The sequence below is a fragment of the Nerophis lumbriciformis genome, linkage group LG07, assembly GCF_033978685.3.
Source record: "Nerophis lumbriciformis linkage group LG07, RoL_Nlum_v2.1, whole genome shotgun sequence".
Lineage (NCBI taxonomy): Eukaryota > Metazoa > Chordata > Actinopteri > Syngnathiformes > Syngnathidae > Nerophis > Nerophis lumbriciformis.
In genome coordinates this window covers 20,483,955-20,506,983 of record NC_084554.2, presented here as the reverse complement: position 1 = coordinate 20,506,983, position 23,029 = coordinate 20,483,955, and the positions used below count along the sequence as shown (strand labels likewise).

The 23,029-nt window shown below is 43.5% G+C and overlaps 2 protein-coding genes across 4 annotated transcripts in view; both read left to right on the top strand.

Moving 5' to 3' along the window:
- Window positions 1-12,491, top strand: part of LOC133609770 (kinesin-like protein KIF20A) — a 40,465-nt gene extending 27,974 nt beyond the window's left edge. Inside the window, exons 10-18 of one of the 3 annotated variants that reach the window (XM_061965685.2) lie at window positions 2,958-3,104; window positions 3,162-3,330; window positions 3,944-4,111; window positions 4,760-4,899; window positions 5,006-5,171; window positions 10,175-10,283; window positions 10,358-10,425; window positions 11,704-11,823; window positions 12,178-12,491. In XM_061965685.2, coding sequence (XP_061821669.2) covers window positions 2,958-3,104; window positions 3,162-3,330; window positions 3,944-4,111; window positions 4,760-4,899; window positions 5,006-5,171; window positions 10,175-10,283; window positions 10,358-10,425; window positions 11,704-11,823; window positions 12,178-12,390 — 1,300 coding nt within the window. In that variant the 3' untranslated portion in view covers window positions 12,391-12,491. Of the gene's footprint in view, window positions 1-2,957; window positions 3,331-3,943; window positions 4,112-4,759; window positions 4,900-5,005; window positions 5,172-10,174; window positions 10,284-10,357; window positions 10,426-11,703; window positions 11,824-12,177 lie in introns of all 3 variants that reach the window. The other 2 variants (XM_061965686.2, XM_061965683.2) reach the window with 2 other exon arrangements.
- A 150-nt stretch (window positions 12,492-12,641) lies between these two features.
- rgs9bp (regulator of G protein signaling 9 binding protein) lies at window positions 12,642-17,606 on the top strand. The gene is made up of 3 exons (XM_061965687.2): window positions 12,642-13,561; window positions 14,724-15,030; window positions 17,225-17,606. Exons 1-3 carry the CDS (start codon window positions 13,430-13,432, stop codon window positions 17,578-17,580), a joined length of 795 nt encoding a protein of 264 aa, XP_061821671.2. The 5' UTR covers window positions 12,642-13,429; the 3' UTR covers window positions 17,581-17,606.
- Window positions 17,607-23,029: the final 5,423 nt, after the last annotated feature.

Genomic DNA, 23,029 nt, shown 5'->3' with positions numbered 1-23,029 from the left:
GCTGAGTGTGAAGCAACTGGGATGAGAATCAGCACCTCCGAGTCCATGGTTCTCGCCCGGAAAAGGGTGGAGTGCCCTCTCCGGGTTGGGGAGGAGACGCTGCCCCTAGTGGATGAGTTCAAGTACCTCGGAGTCTTGTTCACGAGTGAGAGAAGAGTGGATCGTGAGATTGACAGGCGGATCGATGCGGCGTCTTCAGTAAGGTGGACGCTGTATTGATCCGTTGTGGTGAAGGAGCTGAGCCGGAAGGCAAAGCTCTCAATTTACCGGTCGATCTACGTTCCCATCCTCACCTATGGTCATGAGCTTTGGGTTATGACCGAAAGGACAAGATCAGGGGTACAAGCGGCCGAAATGAGTTTACTTCGCCGGGTGGCGGAGTAAACTGATAGGGTGAGAAGCTCTGCCATCCGGGGGGAGCTCAAAGTAAAGCCGCTGCTCCTCCACATCGAGAGGAGCCATATGAGGTGGTTCGGGTATCTGGTCAGGATGCCACCCAAACGCCTCCCTAGGGAGGTGTTTAAGGCACGTCCGGTCGGTAGGAGGCCACGGGGAAGACCCAGGACACGTTGGGAAGACCCCGGGAAGAGCTGGACGAAGTGGCTGGAAAGAGGAAAGTCTGGGCTTCCCTGCTTAGGCTGCTGCCCCCGCGACCCGACCTCGGATAAGCGGAAGAAGATGGATGGATGGATGAAAATAATTAACTTAGAATTTAATGTCAGCAACACATTGCAAAAAAGTTGGCACGGGGGCATTTTTACCACTGTTACATGGCTTTTCCTTTTAACAACACTCAGATGTTTGGAGACCAATTTTTGAAGCTTTTCAGGTGGAATTCTTTCCCATTCTTGCTTGATGTACAGCTTAAGTTTTTTAACAGTCCGGGGTCTCCGTTGTCGTATTTTACGCTTCATAATGCGCCAAACATTTTTAATGGGAGACAGGTTTGGACTAGGGCTTCACGGTGGCAGAGGGGTTAGTGCATCTGCCTCACAATACGAAGGTCCTGGGTAGTCTTGGGTTCAATCCCGGGCTCGGGATCTTTCTGTGTGGAGTTTGCATGTCCTCCCCGTGACTGCGTGGGTTCCCTCCGGGTACTCCGGCTTCCTCCCACCTCCAAAGACATGCACCTGGGGATAAGTTGATTGGCAACACTAAATTGGCCCTAGTGTGTGGATGTTAGTGTGAATGTTGTCTGTCTATCTGTGTTGGCCCTGCGATGAGGTGGCGACTTGTCCAGGGTGTACCCCGCCTCCCGCCCGATTGTAGCTGAGATAGGCTCCAGTGCCCCCCGCGACCCCAAAGGGAATAAGCGGTAGAAAATGGATGGATGGAATGTTTGGACTACAGGCAGGCCAGTCTAGTACCCGCACTTTTACTACAGAGCCTCGCTGTTTTAACACGTGCAGAATGTGGCTTGGCATTGTCTTGCTGAAATAAGCAGGGGCGTCCATGAAAAAGACGTTGCTTGGATGGCCACATACTGTATATTGCTCCGAAACCTGTATGTACCTTTCAGCATTAATGGTGCCTTCACAGATATGTAAGTTACCCATGCCTTGGGCACTAATACACCCCCAGTGGCCGTGCCAGCAGCCTGAGGGTTCCTGATGGGTCGTGGTTAGGGCCTTGCATGGCAGCTCCTGCCATCAGTGTGTGTGAATGGGTGAATGTGGAAATAGTGTCAAAGCGCTTTGAGTACCTTGAAGGTAGAAATGCGCTATAAAAGTATAACCCATTTACATTTACATTTTGAACTTCGCGCCTATAATCAGAATAAGAATCAGAAGTAACAGGTTATTTTCCTCTTTGGTCCGGAGGACACGACATCCACAGTTTCCAGCAACAATTTGAAATGTGGACTGGTCAGACCACAGAACACTTTTCCACTTTGCATCAGTCCATCTTAGATGAGCTCGGGCCCAGCGAAGCCGGCGGCGTTTCTAGGTGTTGTTAAATGGCTTTCGCTTTGCTTAGTAGAGTTTTAACTTACACTTACAGATGTAGCGACAAACTGTAGTTACGGACAGTGGTTTTCTGAAGTGTTCCTGAGCCCATGTGGTGATATCCTTTACACACTAATGTCGCTTTTTAATGCAGTACCGCCTGAGGAATCGAAAGTCATGGGCATTCAATGTTTGTTTTGGGCCTTACGTGCAGGGATTTCTCTAGATTCTCTGAACCTTTTGATATTACTGACCGTAGATGGTGTAATCCCTAAATTCCTTGCAATAGTTTGTTGAGAAATGTTGTTCTTAAAATGCTTGACAATTTGCTCGCGCATTTGTTCACAGTGGTGACCGTCGCCCCATCCTTGTTTGTGAATGACTGAGCATTTCATGGAAGCTGCTTTTATACCCAATCATGACACCCACCTGTTCCAAATAAGCATGGTTACATGTGGGATGTTCCAAATAAGTGATTGATGAGCATTCTTCAACTTTCTTAGTGTTTTTTGCCACTTGTGCCAGCTTTTTTAAAGGCATCAACTTGCAAATGAGCTAATATTTGCAAACAATAACCAAGTTTGCCAGTTCGAACATTGAATATCTTGTCTTTGCAGTGTATTCAATTGAATATAGGTTGAAAAGGATTTGCAAATCATTGTATTTTTATTTACGATTTACACAACGCGCCAACTTCACTAGTTTTGGGTTTTGTACAAAGCTACCGCAAATTCTAGCATTTTAGGCTGCAACAATCATAAAAAGTAATATTTGGTTGTTTAGCAACGTATTAAATCAAATGCTTGTAAAATTTAAACACAAAATCTGGCTGCAAACAAAATCTTGTTTAGGGCCGTAGAGAACTGGCAATGTTGCCAAGCGCTTACTGTATGTCAACGTGATGTCAGTCTGAGCAATGTTGACTTGCTCTGAAGTAGCATAATTTTTACAGTCGCTAAAATGATCTGAGTCAGCTCATTAAACAGAAGTTCTTTGATTTTTGATCTTCAGGTTTTCTCTGTGTGACTTGGCTGGTTCTGAGAGATGCAACAAAACCAAAACATTTGGAGAGAGGCTGAAGGAGGCAGGAAATATAAACAATTCTCTGCATATTTTAGGAAAGTGCATCATGGCACTGCGCAACAACCAGATTGAAAGGTTGGTTGTCAGTTTGATTATTATGTTCTATTTCATTTCAACACTTCTTCCTCCAAGCAGAATGAGGAGCAGCTACATTCCTTTTCGGGAGAGCAAACTCACAAAACTCTTTCAGGCTGTCTTCTGTGGCAAAGGAAGAGCTTCCATGATCGTCAACATCAACAAATGTGCCTCCACTTATGATGAGACGCTACATGTTATGAAGTTCTCTGCTGTAGCCAAACAGGTACAACTGCTGTCAACTCTTCATATAAATAGATCTACTTATAAATGTATATCTATAGAAAATGATATCCATATATATATATATATATACAAATCTTTATCAACTGTGTTCCATCTCTTTTTAAATGGTTATGTTCTAGACCCCCCAGTGGTAAGTGAATTTCCACAAAGTAGGATTATGTATTTTTTGATTTACATGAACATTGTATGCATTTAAAGTCTTTATAAGCCCTCTACGTAGCCTTTACTCACACACACACACACACACACACACACACACACACACACACACACACACACACACACTTTATATCCACTTAAAAAAAACTTCATACACACTTAAACATATTTTATCACTCCAAATTGGTGAGGGAACTCTATTTTTATGGATATTTGGTTATATTAATATAGCTGTGTACCTATAGATATATTTATGAGCATGTACCCATCTATATTGATATCTAGGTATATAAATATATGGATATAAATGTGTATGTATTTGTATCAGAGAGATCTTATAATTTGAATAAAATAATACAATAATGGGTTTATATAGCGCTTTTTTCCAGAGACACTGTGAAAGTATAGTTTTGCTGAGTTTCTGTGATGTCCAGGTGGTGCAGGTGATCCCAGACAAGCCTGTGGGTTGTCTGTCTCCATCCCTGGTGGGTCCTGATGGTAAAGCTCTGGTAAAGAATGTTAAGAAGTTGGAAAGACAACCTTCTGAAGATGAGCTGTTGGATGATGGAGACGAAGCAGACATGTCCTTACTGCCCCAAAACGTAACTCTTTAATGTTTAAAAATGTTTACTGTAAATTGAAACCCAAGTGATGTTCCACTGCTTAATATTATTATAATTATTATTACGATTACTGACCCCCTTTAGTTGACGTTAACATACCTACTGGCCAAAGAGACCATTTTTATGAAATATTATTTTGACATGTCCAGCCACCCCCGCAAACCCGAGAGGGACAAGCGGTGGAATGGGTGGATGGATGTTTTAGTATTAACTATTGCATTATTTAATTTTTCTTCCTAAGCAGTTTTGTGAAATGTGCAGACAAATGTGTGGGAGGGGCATCGGGACAGGAAGTGACACCTCAGCATAGAAGCAAAATTGCCATCAAAATACATTTTACCTTTAGCACAAATGTAAGAAAAGCTTAACAAAATCTTAATCACAAATTATCCCGGTATTTGGACAAAGTCACAAGTAAACATGTAAGCATGTAAGGACAGTTTTTCTCATGTCGTCGTGAGTCAACCAATTGGAGGAATGTCAACTTATACGGGCTCCATCATCATTTCCAATTAGTGTCTGTACAATGATAAACTGGTGACATTATATAAGTTGTTCCATTCACTGTTCATGTTTAGATTTTAATAGTTGTATTCCTCCCAAGATGTAATGTGGATTCTTTGTTAGGAGCTGCTGAACGTGATCGAAAGCCTCAAAACAAAACTGCAGTCTGAGCGAAGAAGAAACCTTCAGCAGGACATGGAGATCCGTCAAGAAATGGGTGATGCAATGTTACAGCAGCTCATGGAGAGTGAGGAAGTCCGCAGGTGAATTTATTAGTATTCTGTCTTGAAGTGTTTTATTGTGCTTGTCCTTTGTTGTACTTTCAGCAATTCTCTGAGCTCACTTGATGGCTTTTTTTGGAATGTTTAGTCAACAGATTGAGGAGCTGAAGGAGAGCTACCAAGAAAAACTAGAGAGCACGTTTGAGATGTACAAGGACGCCATTAAAGAGCACACTTACAAAAGTGCAATGAACAACCTGGAAGACAACTACGTGCCTCTTGATGACTTCATTGCAGAGCAGGACAAAGTTGAGGTAGGAGATATACGTACGTAAATATAATATACTGTACATAAATGTAATTTACATTTACGTAAATGTAATGTATACGGACGCAAAAATAATATATGTACGTCAATGTAATGTATATGTACGTCAATGTGAAATACGAAAATATAATGCCATCCATCCATCCATCTTCTTCCGCTTATCCGAGGTCGGGTCGCGGGGGCAGCAGCCTAAGCAGGGAAGCCCAGACTTCCCTCTCCCCAGCCACTTCGTCCAGCTCTTCCTTTGGGACCCCGAGGCGTTCCCAGGCCAGCCGGGAGATATAGTCTTCCCAACGTGTCCTGGGTCTTCCCCGCGGCCTCCTACCGGTCGGACGTGCCCTAAACACCTCCCTAGGGAGGCGCTCGGGTGGCATCCTGACCAGATGCCCGAACCACCTCATCTGGCTCCTCTCGATGTGGAGGAGCAGCGGCTTTACTTTGAGCTCCCCCCGGATGGCAGAGCTTCTCACCCTATCTCTAAGGGAGAGCCCCGCCACCCGGCGGAGGAAACTCATTTCGGCCGCTTGTACCCGTGATCTTGTCCTTTTCGGTCATAACCCAAAGCTCATGACCATAGGTGAGGATGGGAACGTAGATCGACCGGTAAATTGAGAGCTTTGCCTTCAGGCTCAGCTCCTTCTTCACCACAACGGATCGATACAGCGTCCGCATTACTGAAGACGCCGCACCGATCCACCTGTCAATCTCACGATCCACTCTTCCCTCACTCGTGAACAAGACTCCGAGGTACTTGAACTCCTCCACTTGGTGCAAGATCTCCTCCCCAACCCGGAGATAGCACTCCACCCTTTTCCGGGCGAGAACCATGGACTCGGACTTGGAGGTGCTGATTCTCATCCCAGTCGCTTCACACTCGGCTGCGAACCGATCCAGCGAGAGCTGAAGATCCTGACCAGATGAAGCCATCAGGACCACATCATCTGCAAAAAGCAGAGACCTAATCCTGCAGCCACCAAACCAGATCCCCTCAACGCCTTGACTGTGCCTAGAAATTCTGTCCATAAAAGTTATGAACAGAATCGGTGACAAAGGGCAGCCTTGGCGGAGTCCAACCCTCACTGGAAACGTGTCCGACTTACTGCCGGCAATGCGGACCATGCTCTGGCACTGAGCATACAGGGAGCGGACTGCCACAATCAGACAGTCCGATACCCCATACTCCCTGAGCACTCCCCACAGGACTTCCCGAGGGACACGGTCGAATGCCTTCTCCAAGTCCACAAAACACATGTAGACTGGTTGGGCAAACTCCCATGCACCCTCAAGGACCCTGCCGAGAGTATAGAGCTGGTCCACAGTTCCACGACCAGGACGAAAACCACACTGTTCCTCCTGAATCCGAGGTTCGACTATCCGGCGTAGCCTCCTCTCCAGTACACCCGAATAGACCTTACCGGGAAGGCTGAGGAGTGTGATCCCACGATAGTTAGAACACACCCTCCGGTTCCCCTTCTTAAAGAGAGGAACCACCACCCCGGTCTGCCAATCCAGAGGTACCGCCCCCGATGTCCACGCGATGCTGCAGAGTCTTGTCAACCAAGACAGCCCCACAGCATCCAGAGCCTTAAGGAACTCCGGGCGGATCTCATCTACCCCTGGGGCCTTGCCACCGAGGAGCTTTTTAACTACCTCAGCAACCTCAGCCCCAGAAATAGGAGAGCCCACCACAGACTCCCCAGGCACTGCTTCCTCATAGGAAGACGTGTTGGTGGGATTGAGGAGGTCTTCGAAGTATTCCCTCCACCGATCCACAACATCCGCAGTCGAGGTCAGCAGAACACCATCCTCGCCATACACGGTGTTGATAGTGCACTGCTTCCCCTTCCTGAGGCGGCGGATGGTGGTCCAGAATTGCTTCGAAGCCGTCCGGAAGTCGCTTTCCATGGCTTCCCCGAACTCCTCCCATGTCCGAGTTTTTGCCTCTGCGACCGCTGAAGCCGCACACCGCTTGGCCTGTCGGTACCTGTCCGCTGCCTCAGGAGTCCTATGAGCCAAAAGAACCCGATAGGACTCCTTCTTCAGCTTGACGGCATCCCTCACCGCCGGTGTCCACCAACGGGTTCTAGGATTACCGCCACGACAGGCACCAACTACCTTGCGGCCACAGCTCCAATCAGCCGCCTCGACAATAGAGGCGCGGAACATGGTCCATTCGGACTCAATGTCCAGTACCTCCCTCGTGACATGTTCAAAGTTCTTCCGGAGGTAGGAATTGAAACTCTCTCTGACAGGAGACTCTGCCAGACGTTCCCAGCAAACCCTCACAATGCGTTTGGGCCTGCCAGGTCTGTCCGGCATCCTCCCCCACCATCGCAGCCAACTCACCACCAGGTGGTGATCGGTAGAAAGCTCCGCCCCTCTCTTCACCCGAGTGTCCAAAACATGAGGCCGCAAATCCGATGACACAACTACAAAGTCGATCATGGAACTGCGGCCTAGGGTGTCCTGGTGCCAAGTGCACATATGGACACCCTTATGTTTGAACATGGTGTTTGTTATTGACAATCTGTGACGAGCACAAAAGTCCAATAACAAAACACCACTCGGATTCAGATCCGGGCGGCCATTCTTCCCAATCACGCCTCTCCAGGTTTCACTGTCGCTGCCAACATGAGCATTGAAGTCCCCCAGTAGAACGAGGGAATCACCCGGGGGAGCACTCTCAAGTATTCCCTCGAGTGAATCCAAAAAGGGTGGGTACTCTGAGCTGCGATTTGGCGCATAAGCGCAAACCACAGTCAGGACCCGTTCCCCCACCCGAAGGCGGAGGTAAGCTACCCTCTCGTCCACCGGGTTGAACTCCAATGTGCAGGCTCTGAGCCGGGGGGAAACAAGAATTGCCACCCCAGCCCGTCGCCTCTCACTGCCGGCAACGCCAGAGTGGAAGAGAGTCCAGCCCCTCTCGAGAGAACTGGTTCCAGAGCCCTTGCTGTGCGTCGAAGTGAGTCCGACTATATCTAGCCGGAACTTCTCCACCTCACGCACTAGCTCAGGCTCCTTCCCCCCAGCGAGGTGACGTTCCACGTCCAAAGAGCTAGCTTCTGTAGCCGAGGATCGGACTGCCAAGTGCCCTGCCTTCGGCTGCCGCCCAACTCACATCGCACCCGACCTCTATGACCCCTGCTATGGGTGGTGAGCCCATTGGAGGGGGGACCCACGTTGCCGTTTCGGGCTGTGCCCGGCCGGGCCCCATGGGGGCAGCCCCGGCCACCAGGCGCTCGCCATCGTGCCCCACCTCCGGGCCTGGCTCCAGAGGGGGGCCCCGGTGACCCGCGTCCGGGCGAGGGAAATCTGGGTTCCTTGTCAGTGTTCCTCATAGAGATCTTCGAGCCATATATAAATATAATGTACTTTTGCAAATTCAATATGTACTGTATGTCAATGTAACAAACGTAATATATACGCACGCAAATTTTAGAATCAGCTTTATTGACCAGGTAGGTTTAACACCTAAATAATTTGACTTGGTAGATTGTGCTTTTTAATGTAAGCAATAAATATTCACGATTAACTGAAAATATAAACAACTTTAAATAACCAATATATGCAAGGCTAATACAATAATAGTGCAGTGGTTAATAGAGCAAAAGGATGATTAGTACATTCAAAGTGACCACTGAATTCCAGGGTTATTTCACGGCAACAGGTCTGACTCTGTTTTCGTTCATCAGAGTGATACCCTGGGAGAAAAAACTGTTCTTATGACGAGTTGGTTTGGCGTACAGGGATTTGTAACGCAAATATACGTACGTACATTTAATATACTTTATGTAAAGGTAACATACTGTACGTACATAAAAGTGACATACTGTACGTACGAAAAGTAATACTGTACGTCAATGTAATATACTGTACATATGTCAATGTAATTAACGCAGGTAAATTGTAAAAGTAAAGTTTACAATATACTTGCGTATGTAAAGGAAATATATGTACTTACATTATACCTGAATGAACAATGACTCTGTGACGTTGGGTCCTGGTTTGAAACCCAGAAGCAGACAGAAACGCAGCGGATACAAATATTTTTTACTGAATAATCACACAGTTTTATAAAGTGGGGAAAAGGGGGATTAGAAAAATAAAACAGTGGGGGGAAAAAACTTTAAAATGTACACAGATAAAACCAAAAAGTGGCAGCTGGGACAGAGGAATGAGGCAAGGCGAGAAGATGTATAACTTTTTGGTTTAAGACATAATCACTTTTAAAGTCACTTTGGTTCATTTTGGGTACAGTAAAAATGCATAAAATATATTTTATGAAAAAAAAATAAAAAATTAAGGTATCTAAAAGGCAGCATTAAAAATTCCAGCTTCTAATCATATTCGCACCGTGTAGGAAATAATTGCTTTGGAAATCAAGTAGAGATACATATCAAGTGAGTGTACATGTCAAAGTGGACTTATCTGCTTAAGGCTGAAGCTTAGAGGTGACAGAGCTTTCGCCGTTGCTGCTCCCAAGCTCTGGAACGACCTACCCCTGAGTGTTAGACAAGCCTCCTCTCTTCCTGTTTTTAAATCTCTCTTAAAAACATACTTTTATTCCATGGCTTTTAACACTGAGTGATATCCATCCTGCAATGGCGCCCCATAATACACCTGCTGTGATCTTGTTTTTATGTTTTTATGTTTTTATTAATTCTATTTTAATTATTTATTTTTTATCGTGTTCTGTTTGTGTTGTGTTGTGTTTGCTCGGTACTCGTTTTATCTTTTAACCTGCTCATTGTACAGCACTATGGCTACCCCTGTGGTAAATTTTAAATGTGCTCTATAAATAAAGTTGATTTGATTTGATTTAATTAAGAGAAATATTTTCCGAAAAGCTCCACCTGTGGAAAATTTGTTCTGAAAAGGAAAAAGTGTGAGAGGCAACGTTTTAAAATAAAAGTTTGTATTTTCCAACTATTAATCTATGAAGGTTCTTGTCTAATGTAAAAGCTGAGTAAATATGCTTCTTATTTTTAGGCCCTCAAACGACAGCTGGCACTGTTGCCGTCGGTGACCAGCCAGTGTGCGGTTACAAGTGTGCACGTTTCAACTCAAACTCTACAATCCAAAGACTTTGAAGCAACTGGTTTGATATTTCTATATGATAACGTGAATATTTTTATAGATTTTGTTTTAAGTCTGTTTTTGTCTAACCCCCAGAGGATCGTTTGAGACGTCTTCACAAAGAGAAAACTGCAATAGAAATAATGTGTGAAGACAAACAACAGGTAAAAATGTGATTTGCATAAGTTAAAACGAGGTATATTATCCCATCAAAGGTATTTTGTATTTGTGGGAAAACTTGCTTGTTTTTTTCACATTCACTCTAAGCTGCCATTCGTGAAAGTGACTATAAAATATAATAGAACATGCATGCATGCAGGCTTGTTGTGGCCCTAAACCATATTTTGTTCAATATTAATATTGTAACTTAAGTGTTACATGGCTGACTGCAGCCTAGAGAGCATTTTAATAGTACTTTTGGTGACCAGAAATACATTTGGCTATGGGAGCCACAAAAAAAGCACTCAACAAAAATGCAGTTCAGTTATACTCCTGTCTTAATGTTTAATAATGTATTATTGAGATTTTAAGTCATGTAACACTTTACATTTATATTTACTATAAATAATCAGAGATGAACGCAACAGTATAAACTTAAATAGTTTGGTCGTTTTGTATATCAACCAGCGTTTGAAGCAAAGGTAAATTAGCGATGATCTTCTGGGCTTTTAAATGGACACGGCTAAAGAAAACTATTACAAGAAAAATGTTGATTCACCACGAACTACATTTATCAGAAAGTAAATATAATTTGATTTGATGTCATTCAGTCCAAAGTAGAACAAACACCTGCAGAACACGGTAATTACGCTGATCAACTATGAAGAGACAGGTCAACATGATCTTGTGACCCCTAGTAGTTGTGGCCCTAACAACCACATAGTGTTTATGCCAGGAGCCCGCCCTACAGGCATGTAACCATGTGACGTAAGATGGTTCTAGAATATTCTAAACTCAACATTGTTACAAATTGGACAAATCATTTTGTTGTCAATTTACCACAAATGACGATGGCAATTAATTACATACAAGTATTTTAGGGTGTATCCTACATTTTAACAACAATGAAACTTATAATATATATTGCATGAAAATCAATACAATAAAATGTAGCACAAAGTTCAGTAGTTTTCTAAATGTCATATTAAATTATATTTTGTCTGGCTAGCTATAAGCTAATGCTATCGAGTAAGATGCGATGTTACGTGTTCACTGTGACATCACTCCGCCAACTAGTGATGTGGAGGATTTGTCTCAAGCTGCCTCAATGTTCCTTGTTTAGTGACTTTTTACTCTTTTCTTGATGTGCTTCAAGACAAAATGTTACACGTTGCATTTACCCATAACTTATTTGAACCGATCAAAGGTTTGAATGTTTTTGTTTCACTAAATGCAGTTTGTCAGTGCTTAAAGATGATCTGCTTTGTTTAAAATGTTTTTAGTTAATTTTATCGTTGGAGAGGAGGCTGATGGAGCTGAGTGAAACACTTCAGAAGGTTAGAGACACTTTCTTGGAAAAATCAGCTGAGCTTGAAGACATGCAGGTGAAAACTCATCAGCAGGTGAGGCGAGATAAAACAATTGAACAATATTCTCCTTACATTGTTGTTGTCTAACATTTTTATATTATTGCTTATGACGATATATTGTAATATTCTGTTAAAATTATAACTGCTTATGTTTATATAATAAGAATATATAATGTTATAAACAATCTGATATTGTTACTGCTTGTAATTGTGTATGTATGTGTATTAGTAAAAACAATGTTAGCATTATGTTATAAGAAATAACAGTAATCTGTTTATATTTCAGTAAGCAGTAACAATAAGATGTTACTGCTTGTTATAGCAACATGTTTATTACTTATAGCATGTTATAATATGCCATAATAGCAATGTTGTTTCTCCATTTAGACAACAGCAATGGAGGAAGTGTTGTGTCAGTGTGTGGAAAAGGACAAAGAAATCAATTCCCTGAAGGCAGAAATCTCCGAGTTGGCTACTACCTCGCCTGTGCAGGTGAAGAGCAAGAAAGGTCTTCTAGCAAACATCAGAAACGTTGTCACTTCTCCGCGAAACACTTCAAGTGTTCACCTGCTAAGAAGTGTGAGGACTCGACACCGCTGATCTTCTAACAAGTTAGATTCCAACATTATTTTAATAACAAATGTGTGTGCATTTTGTATGATGGCCTTTTATTAAAATTTGAGAATTATTTTAAGATAAAATTCTGCTTTTTATGATCACATTTGAAAATGGTTGTTGGCTAATTATATACGCTCTCATGCACTGCAATAGAAATATGACATAGTTATCTGCAGCCTGAGGAGAAATGATATAAAAGACGTTGAAAGGGAAAAAGTAGGTCCATGTTCTACACAGCAGCTTAAAAGGGTTAGTGGTTGTAAACAAAAATGTCTGTTTTACTTGGTTTATTAAACATCTTTGTTCTTTATGAGTTTAAAGGGGTTAGTGGTTGTAAACAAAATATATAGATATTTTTTTACTTCATTAAACATGTAACAAAAATAGTATGTATGTTTTTATTCCAACTTGATGTTATACATACAGTATATGCATAAACTGGATGCACTATTTTTTACATTTAGTACATGGAAGATGCTATAGATGTCATATACCAATTATATTACTACTGTATTTTATAAAAACAATGTCTTACAATTAATGTATTTTTTTTAATTTTTTTTTATTGTATATCAGGACATTTCAAAACATAGAAAAAACTAAAATTGTGTATATTAGTATTTCATAAATATCTGGTATTTTAATTAGCACATTCATTTGTTGTATATTAGTAGTATAAAAATGTTCGTTTAGGCAAGATTCAAGGAATCTCTGCGTCGGAATATGTTAATGTTTGAGTATAGGAGGTGAAAGTTACTGCAGACTAGTAGCAGCTTATGTTGGTAACACTTAATGAGATTAGTTATGTTGTGTTGTGCAAAGAGGTCAATCTCGGGATTATCTTCTTGCTCAATTTATCTTTGTATTCCTTTCTTTGTACTCATTCTGTCTTTCAAATGTTTTAATTGTCATAAAAGTAAAGATTGATGGAATCTTAACATAACACACCGAATGGAGGAGGAGCAACGCAACATCTTGGTGCTGTGACACACACAGACACACACTCTTACAAGTCTTCCTCATGCCGCTGCTACACAACAAAGTTGCTGATGGCACATTTGATGCCAAAGATTTGGTTGATGCCAACAAAGATTTGGTTGATGCCAACAAAGATTTGGTTGATACCTACATGCTTGTGGATTCTTTAATGAAGGTAATTTATTCATTTTTCATGTTTTATTGATTTGCATGACTTGATGTACAGTACAGATATTAGTAATATATATATACACAAAATACTGTATACATATCTATATTAGGTCAATATTACTTTTTAAAAGTAAGAACAAACACACTCATCCCTGAGGCAAGAAAAGCTCTCAGTGAAAATCTCCTGCTCTGCTGCATCTTTTATCTCATTGAGCTTGCAATGCAAAACCGTACCACATTCTGTATTGTATATTACTGCGTTATAAACTTATTTTAGGATGTAGCATTAAATGTTTAGTCAATTTTGAAAATCTATATGCATACTTTTATTGGATAACAAACGTAATTGGGAGCAAAAACGTTTAGGGTTTTTAAAAAATTGTAAATGTTTATTTTTTTGCATACTTTTTTTCTGAGATGATCACCTCAAAGGTGTTATATCATGTATTGGTTAATGATCATTGTAAAAAAAAAAACTTTACACTGTATGGTTTGAATGTGGTTATCTTGTGTGATCACCATTTGCCTCATGAACCCTATGATTATATTTATTGTGCATACTTGTACAAAGTAGGGATGTCCTGATCCAATACTGATATGGATATCTATCATTCAAACAAGTATGTGATATGTGCTTTCCTGTAAAATGTGATAATCTCAGACACAAGCAGTCATGCATGTTTACCAGTCAACATCTAAATGTCCACCAATAAGCACACAAGGTTGGTCTTTTCTCATATTTTAGTCATTTACAAAAGGTAAACATTGTCAGCCATAAATTAATAAGAGCTAACAGCTACACAACTAAACACACAATGGCACATAAGCAAGATTTGGGTAGTGAGTGTAATAGCATGTCAATATAAAAAAGTATAGTTTCATATTACTCACACATACAAAGTCTCCAAGGCAGAAGCGTATTAGAAAGTATCCGGTTACAAACATGTCCACATCATTCAACTTACTGCATCACATTATGGGTACAGGTGATCTATTATTGGTACAAATTGTGTATTATGATTGTTACAGGTGATGCATTATTACTGGTACAGACGGTGTATTATGATTACGGTATTATAATTGGTCTGTTATTGATACAAATGATGTATTATAATTATGATGGTCATTTATTATCAAATGATTGTAATGTACTATGACTGTTACAGGTGGTAGCATGTTATGGACACCTGGCTTCATGTGTGGGAAGTTGCACAGACACTTTTCAGCTGCGGGAAGAGTTGAAGCAAACGAGTGAAAAAGCCATGAAGTTGTCTGTGATCGTCTGTCAGCTTCTCACTTTTTATCTTCGTGACAAGAAGCTTCCGGAAAAGCAGAGAAAGTCTATGGAGCTTCTTTGGGTTTCTTTGTCCTCCAGCATGGAGCTGCTGCATGTTGACATGTGCAAAGTTCACAAGCTGGAGGACATCTTCTCTCTGACTGACTCTGCTAGCTTGGTGCTAACTGGTCTGCAAGGTACAATTGATTACATATTAACCAATGTGGGTCATTATTTAATTCTGCTAGGTGTTACTCAGTGCATCCAGAAAATATTCGTGCGGCTTTACTTTTTCCACATTTTGTTATGTTACAGCCTTCTTCCAAATGGAATAATCGTTTGTTCTCAAAAATAACTAGCTTTTTGTAATTCAAAAAAAAAATCGAAAAACTAACAAAATGAAGTATAAAAGTACAATACAGTAAATAAGGATTCACAGCCTTTGCTGAATACTTTGATACACCTTTGGCAGCAATTACACCTGCAAGTCTATTTAAATGCAATGCCACAGGCTTGGCACACTTTGGGCAGTTTGGCCCATTCCTCCATGCAGCGCCTCTCATCGCGTTTGAGAGCTGTGCACATAATTTTCAAATCTCTCCAGAGATGTTTAATCGGATATAAGTCTGGGCTGAATCTGGGCTACTCAAGGACATTGACAGAGTAGTCCTGAAGCCATTCCTTTGATATCTTGGCTGTGTGCTTAGGGTCGCTGTTCTGCTGAAAGATGAACAGTCGCTCCGTCAGAGTACAAGAGTGCTCTGGAGCAGGTTTTCATCCAGGGTGTTTTGGTACATTACTGCATTCATCTTTCCCTTTATCCTGACTGTCTCCCAGTTTCTGCCGCTGAAAAACATACCCACAGAATATGCCACCACCATGCTTCACTGTTGGGATAGTAATAACCTGATAATGAGCAGTGCCTGGTTTCCTCCAAACATGACGCCTGGCATTCACGCCAAAGATTTAAATCTTTGTCTCATCAGACCAGAAAATTTTTCTCATTGTCAGAGTCTTTTGGATGCGTTTTGGCAAACTCCAAGTGTACTGCCGTATGCTTTTTACAAAAAAAATGTTACGTTTATCTGGCCACTCTAATCTGGAAGGTTCTCCTGTCTCCACAAATAAATACTGGAGCTCTGAAAAAGTGACCATCGGCTTCTTGGTCATCTCTCTGACGGAGGGCCCTTCTCCCCTGATCACTCAGTTTAGACGGTCGGCTAGCTCTCGGAAGAGTCCTGGTGGTTCTAAACTGCTTCCACTTATGGATGGAGACCACTGTGCTCATCGGGACTTCAAGGCAGCAGATCATTTTTATGCACCCTGCCCTAGATTTGTGCTGCGAGACCATCCTACAGACAATTACTTAGAGTTTATTCTTGGTGTGCGCTCTGCCATGCAGTGTCAAGTGTGGGATTTTATATACAGGTGTGCCTTTCCAATTCATGTCCAATCAGTTGAATTTACCACAGGTGGACTCCAATTAAGCGGTAGGAATACCAAGGATGCTCATTTGAAACAGGATGCAACTGATCTCATATTTTAGGTTCATGGCAAAGGCTGTGAATACTTATGTACATGTGATTTCTTAGTTTATTTTTAATAAATTTGCAAACAAACCTCAACTTTTCACTTTGTCATGATGGGGTATGGTGTGTAGAATTTTGAAGACAAAAATGTATGTATTCCATTTCGGAATAAGGCTATTACATAACAAAATGTGGAAAAATTAAATCACTGAATACTTTCTGAATGCACTGTAAGTAATAACCAGGGTGTGTATCAGTTAGCTAGTCAATTAGTTTCATAACTCAAAAATGTATTGCTGGATTCTTATGGAATATCACAAATGATGAAAGAAAAATGTATTCCATTTTTGGGCTGATCCAGATCACTGTCTGGATTTAAGACTTTTTTTTTTTTTTTAACTATTGTGAGATAATCTGACTGCTTTTCTAGTCTTTCATATTGAAATGAGATGCAACATTTGTGCAATGAAGCATTCCAAAATTCCACATTTTCCAAACAAATTACGTTTTGATTTTAAAGGATATAAAATATTTTTTGTGATTGTAGAACACATGACCTTACGGTGTTCTTAAAGTTATAGTTATTGAACATTTTTTGACTGATTTTAAGAGACAAAATATTCACCTTATGGCAGATTATATTTTCCACATTCCAAAAATTTACAGTTTTCCCCGAATCATATCACATTAAAATAAGACTTCTTTTTTTTATTTATACATTCCTAAGAGTTTCGGCATCAACATATTTAATCCAACAATTTAAAAAGCGTGCAATAATTGTAGTTATTTTTTTTATTTAAGTAAATTCAGAAAAGTTTGTTTATGCTTTGCGTCAACATAACTCTTTGTTAATGCCCACAAGGTGGGGCCAGTGAGGTGGCCGCCCGGGCCCTCAGCGTCTCGAATCTGAACCAGGTTCTCAACTCCAAACTCCCCAGCAACCTGCAGGACCATCAGGACACGAAACAGCAGGTCATCCAAATGGAGAACATGATGGACAGCATGGAGTCAAAGGTCAACGTGTTGCGTTGGATGGTTGAACCATGCGGGCCGCAGAATGGAGACCTGCTAAGCAGCACTGAAAGCTCATTGGCTCTTTTTTCTGAGGACGAGGAACACTCAGCTGGATTTCAACCTGCTCGCTTGGTGGTGCTTTTGCTGCTGTGTGCGGCTGTTTTGATGGCGAGCGCTTTATTTTTGTGCATCTTCTTTTCATGAGCAGTTATTTCCTTTGGTTCTCTGTCAATAAAACTCAATGATCAGATGACGGTTGTAAATTGTCTTTTTTTACTTGGTCTACTTAAAGGTGCCATAAATATTCTCATAAATATACTGTTTATTAGCATTCGTCTATTTTACACTTAAGTGATATTTTGTCTTTTGTGAATCAGCTTTAATATGTCTTTACACTTGAATCAGTTCATATTTGACATTTACAGTACATAGAATATACAACTCTTGCTATTTTCTTGTTAATTGTAATTTTAAGAAAGTAAAAGGAAAACTTGCTACATACGGTACACACATGGCTTCTTGGCCACACTTAACACCCCTCTTTTATATTGTTAAATGTATTCATTACTGTTTTGTTGATCTGTGTTGTGGAAAACCATCCATCCATCTTCTTCCGCTTATCCGAGGTCGGGTCACGGGGGCAGCAGCCTAAGCAGGAAAGCCCAGACTTCCCTCTCCCCAGCCACTTCGTCCAGCTCTTCCCGGGGGATCCCGAGGCGTTCCCAGGCCAGCCGGGAGACATAGTCTTCCCAACGTGTCCTGGGTCTTCCCCGTGGCCTCCTACCGGTCGGACATGCCCTAAACACCTCCCTAGGGTGGCATCCTGACCAGATGCCCGAACCACCTCATCTGGCTCCTCTCGATGTGGAGGAGCAGCGGCTTTACTTTGAGCTCTCCCCGGATGACAGAGCTTCTCACCCTATCTCTAAGGGAGAGCCCTGCCACCCGGCGGAGGAAACTCATTTCGGCCGCTTGTACCCGTGATCTTGTCCTTTCGGTCATAACCCAAAGCTCATGACCATAGGTGAGGATGGGAACGTAGATCGACCGGTAAATCGAGAGCTTTGCCTTCCGGCTCAGCTCCTTCTTCACCACAACGGATCGATACAGCGTCCGCATTACTGAAGATGCCGCACCGATCCGCCTGTAGATCTCACGATCCACTCTTCCCTCACTCGTGAACAAGACTCCGAGGTACTTGAACTCCTCCACTTGGGGCAGGGTCTCCTCCCCAACCCGGAGATAGCACTCCACCCTTTTCCGGGCGAGAACCATGGACTCGGACTTGGAGGTGCTGATTCTCATCCCAGTCGCTTCACACTCTGCTGCGAACCGATCCAGCGAGAGCTGAAGATCCTGGCCAGATGAAGCCATCAGGACCACATCATCTGCAAAAAGCAGAGACCTAATCCTGCAGCCACCAAACCGGATCCCCTCAACGCCTTGACTGCGCCTAGAAATTCTGTCCATAAAAGTTATGAACAGAATCGGTGACAAAGGGCAGCCTTGGCGGAGTCCAACCCTCACTGGAAACGTGTCCGACTTACTGCCGGCAATGCGGACCAAGCTCTGACACTGATCATACAGGGAGCGGAACGCCAAAATCAGACAGTCCGATACCCCATACTCCCTGAGCAATCTCCACAGGACTTCCCGAGGGACACGGTCGAATGCCTTCTCCAAGTCCACAAAGCACATGTAGACTGGTTGAGCAAACTCCCATGCACCCTCAAGGACCCTGCCGAGAGTATAGAGCTGGTCCACAGTTCCACGACCAGGACGAAAACCACACTGTTCCTCCTGAATCCGAGGTTCGACTATCCGGCGTAGCCTCCTCTCCAGTACACCTGAATAGACCTTACCGGGAAGGCTGAGGAGTGTGATCCCACGATAGTTAGAACACACCCTCCGGTTCCCCTTCTTAAAGAGAGGAACCACCACCCCGGTCTGCCAATCCAGAGGTACCGCCCCCGATATCCACGCGATGCTGCAGAGTCTTGTCAACCAAGACAGCCCCACAGCATCCAGAGCCTTAAGGAACTCCGGGCGGATCTCATCCACCCCCGGGGCCTTGCCACCGAGGAGCTTTTTAACTACCTCAGCAACCTCAGCCCCAGAAATAGAAGAGCCCACCACAGATTCCCCAGGCACTGCTTCCTCATAGGAAGACGTGTTGGTGGGATTGAGGAGGTCTTCGAAGTATTCTCTCCACCGATCCACAACATCCGCAGTCGAGGTCAGCAGAACACCATCCTCACCATACACGGTGTTGATAGTGCACTGCTTCCCCTTCCTAAGGCGGCGGATGGTAGTCCATAATCGCTTTGAAGCCGTCCGGAAGTCGTTTTCCATGGCTCCCCCGAACTCCTCCCATGTCCGAGTTTTTGCCTCCGCAACCGCTGAAGCCGCACACCGCTTGCCCTGTCGGTACATGTCCGCTGCCTCAGGAGTCCTATGAGCCAAAAGAACCCGATAGGACTCCTTCTTCAGCTTGACGGCATCCCTCACCGCTGGTGTCCACCAACGGATTCTAGGAATACCACCACGACAGGCACCAACTACCTTGCGGCCACAGCTCCAATCAGCTGCCTCGACAATAGAGGCGCGGAACATGGTCCACTCGGACTCAATGTCCAGCACCTCCCTCGTGACATGTTCAAAGTTCTTCCGGAGGTGGGAATTGAAACTCTCTCTGACAGGAGACTCTGTCAGACGTTCCCAGCAAACCCTCACAATGCGTTTGGGCCTGCCAGGTCTGTCCGGCATCCTCCCCCACCATCGCAGCCAACTCACCACCAGGTGGTGATCGGTTGAAAGCTCCGCCCCTCTCTTCACCCGAGTGTCCAAAACATGAGGCCGCAAATCCGATGACACAACTACAAAGTCGATCATGGAACTGCGGCCTAGGGTGTCCTGGTGCCAAGTGCACATATGGACACCCTTATGTTTGAACATGGTGTTCATTATGGACAATCTGTGACGGGCACAAAAGTCCAATAACAAAACACCACTCGGGTTCAGAGCCGGGCGGCCTTTCTTCCCAATCACGCCTCTCCAGGTTTCACTGTCGCTGCCAACATGAGCATTGAAGTCCCCCAGTAGAACGAGGGAATCACCCGGGGGAGCACTCTCAAGTACTCCCTCGAGCGAATCCAAAAAGGGTGGGTACTCTGAGCTGCCGTTTGGCGCGTAAGCGCAAACCACAGTCAGGACCCGTCCCCCCCACCCGAAGGCGGAGGGAAGCTACCCTCTCGTCCACCGGGTTGAACTCCAACGTGCAGGTTCTGAGCCGGGGGCAACAAGAATTGCCACCCCAGCCCGTCGCCTCTCATTGCCGGCAACGCCAGAGTGGTTCCAGAGCCCTTGCTGTGCGTCGAAGTGAGTCCGACTATATCTAGCCGGAACTTCTCCACCTCGCGCACTAGCTCAGGCTCCTTCCCCCCAGCGAGGTGACGTTCCACGTCCCAAGAGCTAGCTTCTGTAGCCGAGGATCGGACCGCCAAGTGCCCTGCCCTCGGCTGCCGCCTAGCTCACACTGCACCCGACCTCTATGGCCCCTGCTATGGGTGGTGAGCCCATTGGAGGGGGGACCCACGTTGCCTCTTCGGGCTGTGCCCCATGGGGACACATAATAATAATAATAATAATAATAATAATAATACCTGGGATTTATATAGCGCTTTTCTAAGTACCCAAAGTCGCTTTACATGTAGAACCCATCATTCATTCACACCTGGTGGTGGTAAGCTACTTTCATAGCCACAGCTGCCCTGGGGTAGACTGACGTGGCTGCGATTTGCGCCAACGGCCCCTCCGACCACCACCTATCATTCATCATTCAATTCACCGGTGTGAGTGGCACCGGGGGCAAAGGGTGAAGTGTCCCGCCAAAGGACACAACGGCAGCGATTTTTGGATGGTAGGAGGCGGGGAGCAAACCTGCAACCCTCAGGTTTCTGGCACGGTTGCTCTACCCAATACGCCACTACGCGGGCGGCATGTATCCACATACTTTGTGGATACTATAACAAACTTCCACTCACCATAAAAAAAAATCAAAATTACACCCTTTTACATCCATTACGATGCATGATAGAAAAATGCTAAATACTCTCTGCGCTTATCCATGTTTGGCGCATTTTAGCTGTTTGATATTTCTGATTGATTACAAAACACTCATATATATGTTACTTTACATGCAGTTGGCTTTCAGCCCTCAACCAAATTTGTTTAGCCCAATGCAGCCCCCAAGTCAAAAAGTTTGGAAACCCCTGCTGATCTTTGTTAGTTTCCACTTTTTTTTCCTGTGGGAGTAATGTGGAATCAGAATCAGAATCACAAATACTTTAATAATCCCCAGGGGAAATTAAAAATTTCAGCACAATCCCATTCAAGAGCAGACAAATATTACATGGAGTCAGAACAGGATCGCTGACGGGTCTGTCAACTTCCGGCGCCCCTTACAAACAAGGTGAGAAAGAGGTAAACACTGGGGGGGCGGAAAAAAAATTAAGTCTAAGCTTCGGCCCCTGGAGAGGGGGTCCAGACTGAGGCCAAGGGGGGGAAAAACCTCATAGCCATAGCACACATAAACGTGTGTAAGAGGGAAACATCAAAGAACACAAAGGACATTCAGTGTCCAGTCCGCATGGATGAGCGAGGATACGTCCGAGGAGACCGAGGTGTCCGATACCTGCTCATTCAGCCAAGACACTGTGAAGCTTGTCCGTCCCGGCGCTTAGCGCCATCTCCGCAGCCCTATCTCTTCATCCGCATCTCCTCCAGTCTCTCCAAACGGACTTTGGTGTGGCAGAGACCCAGCAGCTGGTCTCCATGGCCAAAAGGCTCCCGGGAGGCAGATCCAGAAGTTCACAAAAAAGCACAGCAGAAGTCACGAAAGTGCCACCCGTTGTCACAGTCCCAAAGGGTCCCGAACCATTCATCCATCCATCCATTTTCTACCGCTTATTCCCTTCGGGGTCGCGGGGGGCGCTGGAGCAAGATTAACTCATGTTCTTAATGCTGATCTCAACAATTATCAGTTTAGAAATAATAATTTGGCCTTTGTTCATTACCAAAAATAAAATCATGACTCATTAAAGACAAAGTACAACTGTGAAATACTTAATTGGACCAAATTAATATTACATGACAATTGATATTGAAATGCGGAAGTCAAAAAGAAAATGTTTATATACGTTATAACTAACGTTGTGACATGTTGCTATTTTTTATTCTTCAAAGATTCCCTACATTTTAACAAAATTTGAAATGTTTCACTTTTATCAGACAAAATATTATTTTTCACTTTATTTTGAAAGGAAACACCAGATACGCATGAGTACTTCCAAAGAGGAAATAACGTATTGTTTCAAAATGTAACTTCAATTGACACGGAGAATTATAGTCTATTTGGGCAACTTGTGAATCTTTGGTACAAATGTTAAAATTTTTCTTTTTCTATTTATTAATTATAATTTTTCAGCGCTCTTCCGCCAACTACAAAACAACAAATGAACTTAAAGCGCTCTCTAGTGGGTGGACCACAGCAATGTCGGTTTACAACTTAAGACGTGCAAATATGTCAACAGAACATCGCATGTTGTAAATCATAAACATTTGCAAATTAATTGATGGATAGATTGGTTAGTTG

What these genes read in the sequence shown, in the direction of transcription:
- rgs9bp (XM_061965687.2), top strand. Translation starts at nt 13,430, where the DNA reads ATGCCGCTGCTACACAACAAAGTTGCTGATGGCACATTTGATGCCAAA. An exon ending in TTGTGGATTCTTTAATGAAG is followed by an intron (nt 13,562 to 14,723) that starts GTAATTTATTCA and finishes TGACTGTTACAG; the next exon opens with GTGGTAGCATGTTATGGACA. An exon ending in GGTGCTAACTGGTCTGCAAG is followed by an intron (nt 15,031 to 17,224) that starts GTACAATTGATT and finishes AATGCCCACAAG; the next exon opens with GTGGGGCCAGTGAGGTGGCC.